Raw genomic sequence first — 8032 nt, 5'->3', positions numbered from 1 at the left:
TGGGTTTAAAAACATAAACAGCTGTTGGATGCTGTTTGTCCGTGATTTGAACGGGGAACAAATCGTGGCAGGATCAGTCTGATATTATTTGTATCCAGCTGTAACTTTAGTGTATAAAGAGCCAACATCTCCAAAATGTCAGGAGTAGTTAGTCATTACAAGTGTTTGTAAACCACAAATCAAGAATGTGGGATACTGTTTGTCCGTGATTTGGAGAGCCCAGCGCTGCTCCCGACGAAGGGAAAATTAATTTTGCAGGGGGAGACCTACCTCAGCACTTGTGTGAAACCAAAGGGCAGATATGCTTCACCATATTTTCTAGTCTTTGGCTTAGAATGAAGTTGGTTTGGAAACATGTTCAGCTATGCTTCATCTCCTGCTTTGCGTTTGTGTGGGAGCCCCCTGCTAGCAGTGTCCAAGCATTGTTTTTTGTTTTTTTCCCTTTTCATACCGCCCCCCCCCCCCCCCTAGGGGGCGGGGCCCACACTTTGGGAAGGTCTGCTATAAAGGATGGTGAAACAGTTGTTCTACAATATGAGCCAAGCAACAAGATAAAGGTTAAATATAGCAGCCATGGACAAGAGCCTTCAGTTCAACGTTCATATATTCATTATTTTCAATCGTAATGCAGTCAGTGTTGAAAAAAGAAACCAGCCTTGGCAAGGTTTTATTTTACAACAAGACTTTAAATGCTAATCAGGTGAATACACAGATTTAATAAATCTAAAGAGGTTGTGACCACTTTACCACCCCAACACACTCTCAGACAGTAATTAGCAATTCATGATAATATTATTTATATTCTTTTTAATCGGTCTGCTTGATGTTGATGTTCTTTTTAAAAAGAATAGGATACTCTCATCTGTTTTAAGTAAACCAGTGCATTCATATTATTGATTTTGTCCACTGAAACATCATTTAAACTACTTCTCATATACTTTGGCATAAACTTTGCTTTACTAATCTTTAACTTTATTTTTTTAAGGAAGGTGACAAAACATGAAAATCAGTGATGCCAAAAGCATTTCCTGTTTAATTTCAGCGCAACCCATCCATAACCCATAATTTCTAGTGAAAAACACGAGAGACGCTCCCCAACTCCTGTGGGTCAGACTGCCTGTTTAGTTCTGGTTTCCGAGGTATTTTTATTCTTGGCACATATCCTCACAAAATGTTTATATTGCACACATTACTCTGGCTTTGTATGTTAAAAGCAAAAAAAAAAATGCTTTGTGTAAAATGAAGGCTTATATATCTACTGGGCATCTGTTAATGGGCACACATTCAGTTATTCAGTTGAATCTTCCTTGCTCTGTTCATATTACAAACAATTTCATGCATCTCTACATCTTTGTTCCCAAGCACATCCATTAGTTATGGAGGAACTGCCATCTCCAAACCTTCCAGAGGCAGTGTCCTACAAAGGTCACACATAGCCGCCACATAAACACTGTAGTGACACTTATATAACAGTCCGCATACTGAAAATAGCATAGCAACATCTCAAAATATCCATTTCTTTTAGTCCTGCACTGCTATTAAACTTGTTCATCATGTGCCTGCAGGGGCTATTTCATTACGTCCAAGACCAGTCACAAGAGTTTATTTAAAATCTCAGTTCACTCACTACTCAAAATAATGCACATTGCACAACTAAATATCAAATATCTCAGTAGGAAGGAAATATGACGTCACATGGGAAGGTACTACCTGTACGTTAGTTACAGTTTATTACACCCTCGAGGTACAAATTGTAAATCACGTATTTATAACCTGTTTAACATCATTCAGAGGCTAAGCTTTCGACACATATTCACTAGTTCAGCTGCAGCTCATAAGCACCTTCATGCAACTGTGGAAGGAGTGTTACAGACTCATGGCAATGGAGGAAAAGTGAGCATAAAATAACCCAAAACAGAAATGCATTCATTTTAATGCAACCCATCAAATCGGTCCTACCATACATACTGTCCTTAAAAGTTAAAATTACTTTTCTCACCAGGCATTTTCTACATTTAGATCTACATTACATGTCCAATAAATTTTTATGGCACAAGGTGCATGGAGAAGACAAAGATCTGATGACGTGAAGACAGTTTAAGTATTAGGGAAACTGTCGCTGGAGTCTTCACGTCATCCTACATTTGATACTGTGTCATGGATTGTAAGTTTCTTAAAATTGAAGCCCCCTCGGATACATCAGAAAAAGATGATTAGGATATTACGCTAGGCGGGACTCGTACTAAATAAACATATCTCATGCCACACAGCGCTGGTAAGAAATGTCTACTTTTAATCCAAAAAGAAAGCGCTGCAAACGTTGGTGTTTTTCCACGGTCACTGTACTATCTTCTTACTTTTAAGGCTAAATTAAGCTCGGCACAGCACATCCTACAGCCACTGAAACTTTGCAGGCCAAAGCAGATTTAACATCTCCCTCTTGAACATCACATGCTGCCTGCTCCAATGGCAGCAAGAGTCAAGTGTTTTAAAGATATGTATTTTGATACCCAAACATCATGTGATGAAACTCGTAAACATGAGCTTGAACACTCAACCACCTAACGCCTTCTTCTTCTTTCTTCGGATGGAGGGCTCATTTTTTCTCTTTTGTGCAAACAAAGCTGAACATAAAGTGACGTTTTTTTCAAATTAAGTTTTATCGTCTAACTTTCAAGAATTTTATTGTTTCCTGGTGTGAGATAAAGATCGCGGCATCACAGGGCAGCTGATCCAGAATCACTTATTACCTAATTCCAAATGGGGATACTGACCAATGTAAGAAGGGCCTCCTGTTTTTTTGTTTGGTTGGGTTTTTTTCTATGTTTATGCTATGTCTGCTTGTGAACTGACATACCCAAAAGATGATGAGGCAATAGGGAAAAGTTTTTGTTTACTTAGAACATAAACAAACAATCAGATAAACATATCTGCATTACAAGATAACCCCGGGTCCCAGAGTGGCATGCATTCTCCTTTTAGTAAGTTCATCAGATTTCCATCTTCCCAGAAAGACCTTGCTCTATGGGTCAGGAGGAAACATGGAATCAAGCCCAGCTCATCTCTCAGGAGTCAGGAACAAATAGGCCTATCCAGTAACTCGGATAAGCCCGTGGGGATGGAGAGGCATCAAAAGCCGATAAACATCTGTAGGCTGTTTGTGCAGGGTAAGCAGTATGCATCCGTCTGATCGGGGTGATCGACTCCACAGCTGTGGCGGTAAAAGACCCCTTTCACAACCGTCAATGTAACTCACGCTGCGCAGGGGTGAGATGAATCATGTTGACACCGAGGATATCGAGCACCACAAGCAGATTTACTAGCTTCAGCAAACGAGTTGCCGAGCCAGTACAGTGCGCTAAGATTTTCCTTTTTTTCTTTTTTGGTTGCAGCAGCATGACAAGGGCCTCAGTACTTTTCCATGAGGCAAGATATTATGGCAAAGCCTCCCTCAGTAGGAGGATTTGCCAACTCTGCCTTTTTAATGGACAAGGACCATAAATCAGGGGAAAATGCTAATGTTGCAAGGGACTTATTGACAAAGATCCTTGTAAGATGTAGTAGGTGGAATGAGAAGGCCTAAAGTAAATCTATATAACAATGGGGACAGGAGGAAATTAGACTGTAACTTGGGCTTCAATTTAACTTGTTTTTTCCGGCCATGAATAATCAAGTGTGGTACACTATCAATCTAAAATTTGGACACCTTTATTTTCATGACTATTTACATTGTAGATTCCCACTGAAGACATCATGAACATATTTAGTTATTTTCTTTGCTACATAAAAAATAAAGTAAAAAAATAAAATAAAGAAGAACAATTAAATGACAAAGTGTGTCCAAACCTGTGACTGATAGTGTATCTATAGAAATATTAGACATAGCGATGAATTGTATAGCACATATTCTTTGTGGATCTTTTGTGTTTATGGGCTTCGCAGTTCAGATCTGCGCCGCTGACCCACATTAGCACAGCAAAGCAACGGGATCAGAGGTCGTTACGTGTGACGCCAACCAGACGATCAGAGCTTCATTGTCCTGCACAAGGACTGTATGCAGCGCATCTTGCACAACATCATGTGACTCTGCCATTAACCTGCTGTAACCCCTGCGGCCTGTTTCGCCACTTGAGCATGACCGGCGTGTTGCCATAACTAACTTTTACACTAATGTAAAAAGTTGTAAACAATTATGACAGTAATTCATTATTAAAGCAAAACTGGGAGGAATCTTGTCATGCACCACACGAGTCTCATAATCTTTTGCTCATCTCACAAGTTTATTAAAATCCCAACCATTCAAGACAATGAGAGAAATGTCACACAAACACTGCAGGTACACACAGCGGCAGCCAGTGAGCTTTATGAGCAGTCAGGAGAGTGGCGTGTGGAAGCCTGCAGAACAAATTACATTTTTAAGCTTTTAAGGATCAAGTAAGTGCCACATTCTTGTCAAGATCTTGTAATGCCTGTTGCTGTGTCTAAAAGGTGAATTATCCCCGTTTTGCAGGCTTTGCCATGACAGGATATCCATGGCAATATAAGAATGGAGAAAAGAGCACACGTGGAATCAAAAATGAACATTAAAGTGATTTTATTGTCCAAACAGACAACTCAGTTTGTTTCAACATCAAATTTGAAAAACAATGGAAAGTTAAAAAAATAAAAAGGGGGAGGGGGATTTGGGACTTTTTTTAACAAGTTAATTGTTAAAACAAATACACATCACTTGGGCGAACCATCCTTTAATAATTTATAAAGTCTCTGCATTGAAAAGGTGCATCAGGCGGAGGAGGGGGGGTAAAAAAATAAAAATGCAATAAAAAATTTGGAAAGAGACGCAGCTGTGACAAAGCTGTGTGAAAAAAAAAAAATGTGCATGAGATTTAAGGCATCCACATATTCCCCTATAGTGTGGGAAGTCCCACACCATGACAGCAGCATCTACGCAAGACATATAGTCTTAAAAACAATCACAGCCCTAAATACAGCATCACACAACCAGAATATGGCCCCCAAAAGACTAAATGTCAGACTCTTATTCAGCCCTCTGTGTGCTCGCTGTGGCTGAGCGTTCAACGTATCTGGAAACACACAGATGCCTCAAGAAAGTGTCTAGTGTCTTTAAGAAAAGTGTACCCGACAGTATGTCCCTCTCACACTTTGGGATCGGTTTACATTCATCTGCAAAAAGTACAACTTCAAATGGTGTTTGAGCAACTCATGTTAGAAAACACACAAACACCCAGAACATTACAATTTTGCTGATTTAAAAAAAAAAAAAAGAAAAAAAAAAAAAAAAAAAAGACTTGAATGAGAACAATCAGGCTTTCTGATGCACAAGCTTCTGGCTTTACATCCAAAGCTGACTGGCTAATAGTTAACACTGCGCTGTACAAAAACACTGTAGAAAACGTGACACCACTGGAGTGTCATTTACATTTGGGCAGAAGTGCATTTCCCAACAGGAAACCCAATATCCAAATCCCCAATCCCTACAAAAGTTCAGCACTCCTCAATCACGGTACCTGCCGAGGAGGAGTACAGTTTTTTCTTAACGAGACGGAAACCTGGACTCAGTTTAAGTGCGTGCCTAAAGGTCGGCGCAAAGCAGGTTCCCATAAAAAGAAAGTCCCGCAGGCTGGGCCAGGCGGTGCCATCCTGCTTAAAAACAAGAGTCAGCTCAAATGTAGGCACCACGGTGGCATCGTACACGATGCGTTCGAGCTGCTTGCATCCCTTGTCCAACTCCAGGTGGACGTAGAGAACAGAGCCGCGCAGACCGCAGGGCTCGCAAGATGCCAGCCGCAGGACTTCACGCGCTATTCTCCGCGTTAGCTTCTCTGGTACCAGCACAGAGGAGCAGTGTAGCGTTGTCTTCTTAGCCCGCGAAAGGCAGTTTTCAAACATCTTTGCCAGCTGCTGACAGGTTCTGTCCTCAGTGGCTTCTGCAGTCCTCTGGGTCTCATCTAAGCAGTCTAACCAGACGTCCAGTCCTGGGAAAACAAGGCAAGATAAACATTTAAAGGTCAGATAATCCTGACTTAATCATATCAGCTGCAGTAAAATTGAAAGGTATTTTATTAGGTCAACTGGGACAAATCACAAGATTTCAACTCCACCAATGACTAAAGGAATGGGTCTGTGTTTGTATGCTTTTCAGCTGCCTTGTGTGAATGTGTCAACAGTCCCTTAAAAACGAAATACCATCTCAAGAGTCTGAGCTGCACACCCACAAAATATCATGTTTCTGCAGCACAATCTTGTAGCAATGTGCAGAGAAAGACAGCCTCAGACTTGCCTTCAATCGTGGGCTGCTGTTTCGCAAACAAACTGAAGGGATGACTTCATCTGTACCCGCCCCCTCCTCCTCCCCACTGCTGCAGCCATGCACCACACAGGGATAAACAAGCGCACAACTAGAAGTATCCAGCATCTAGCAGGTTAGCTACACAAACAAAAAGAAAACACTAGTAAGCTCACCTGCATCAATGCAACCGTGGTCATATCTTCTATCCGCCAATTCTGAAACACACTCGCTGCTTTTGGGCTTTAACGTGCTCGTAGCAACCATGGTGATAGCCTGTTTCTCCTGGAGTCGGCCGTTTTCCCGTAGTTTTAGAAAAGCTGCCTGAAAATAGTAGCGTCATTGTGTCAGTCCAAGCGGATGGTTTGAGCTATATTTAAACAAATGACTAACTGAGGTAGCTACCTCAGGATGCTAAAACTTTCAAAATGTAGCACCTAAAAGACAAAAAGCCGTAAAAAAACCTAAACAAATAAAAACTTAAACCCCTCAATTCTTAACTGCTAGCTTAAAAGACACTCATTCGCAGCATTAAACGACTCACCTTAAATATTATTTAATACAAAATAACTTAATTTAGACGGTTCCTCATGAATAAATTCGCGCACACACACATTGATATAGAAACACACACACACTGACAGTCAGACGTACTGCAACGGGGTGAAACTTCTGAGGGTTATTTATACCCTCGTCTACTCAGCTGACCAGAGGGCTTGACCAATCAGGCGCTGGACGCGGGACACAGCTCCTTTCCGATTGGCTGCGAAATAGCATTTAAATTAATTCATTGACCAATACTTGGGGGTGATTTCTTGTGTTGCTACGTGGGCAAGATAACACGCCGTAACGTTTTTGTATTCATTTTAAAGCGTTAACTTCGCCCGAAACGTGTTTTAATATGCACTCAACGCTTCAGCCACCTGTTTGGTAGATTATGGGTCACCAGCAAATGTTAATAAGCTATCTATGACTGTTTCATTATTATTATTATAGAGAGACCTCGAGCTATGTAATCAAGCCACGTGAGTTTTCATATTGCTGTTTGATCAGAAAACGCAAAATATTTTTGTAATCAATAAGGTAAACGAATAAAGAAAACGTAAACACATGAAAAAAATAAAAGTTAAACTACACACTTTAAAGAAGGGGTGGTTAATTAATATTCCCAATGTGTCACTTGATAGACTGGGACTGCACCAATAAGCTGAACTCATTACTGTTCAGTATCAAGTTTATCTCTTTGTGAACTTATTCTGGTGGCCCTCCACAACAGTCCCAGATTCTCATGTGGGCCCTTTAAAAACAGATTTTTTTTAAGTAACTTTATTCATAATTTTATTAGCTGTATTGACACAACGGTACTATCTAGAAAATTTGAGGCAAAAGCTGAAAATAAATCCCTTTTTCATCTCAAATCCAATTTTTGTGAACCTCACCCCAAACACAGAGTGCACAATGTCCTCATCAAAAGGACACACTGCCGTATGAAAGACATTCATCCTAACACAGAAGATCAGTAGACGAAGTCTGAGTGGGTTTCACTTCCCAAAAGTACAGTTATGAGTAAAGTGTGCAAACATTTCCCCAGATATTCTTTTAAACCAGATCAAAATGTGAATTTCAGGATTGTGAGGCAGGAGGAAGCCCTTTGACTATAGAGCCGCTGAGCCAAAAATGTCTTGTCTTACTGTATTGTGTGTATACATTTGGCAGGCAACGCGG

General features: G+C 40.6%; 1 protein-coding gene across 2 annotated transcripts; it reads right to left on the bottom strand.

Moving 5' to 3' along the window:
• Positions 1 to 5278: 5278 nt before the first annotated feature.
• LOC146675185 (DNA damage-inducible transcript 4-like protein) lies at positions 5279 to 6964 on the bottom strand. 2 transcript variants are annotated; one of them, XM_085400297.1, is made up of 3 exons: positions 6852 to 6964; positions 6484 to 6631; positions 5279 to 5996 (listed from the first exon to the last, which is right to left on the bottom strand). In XM_085400297.1, the coding sequence occupies exons 2-3, from the start codon at positions 6572 to 6574 to the stop codon at positions 5506 to 5508; spliced, it is 582 nt and encodes a 193-aa protein (XP_085256423.1). In that variant the 5' UTR covers positions 6575 to 6631; positions 6852 to 6964; the 3' UTR covers positions 5279 to 5505. The 2 variants fall into 2 exon arrangements, with proteins under 2 accessions (XP_085256423.1, XP_085256424.1); XM_085400298.1 differs by having other exon boundaries at positions 6713 to 6951.
• Positions 6965 to 8032: the final 1068 nt, after the last annotated feature.

This window comes from Rhamphochromis longiceps, linkage group LG3, assembly GCF_057381845.1.
Source record: "Rhamphochromis longiceps isolate RC_006_pf linkage group LG3, R_longiceps_female_GT1.1, whole genome shotgun sequence".
NCBI lineage: Eukaryota > Metazoa > Chordata > Actinopteri > Cichliformes > Cichlidae > Rhamphochromis > Rhamphochromis longiceps.
Note: the sequence above shows the minus strand (reverse complement) of the source record. Positions and strands in the feature narration are given on the sequence as shown.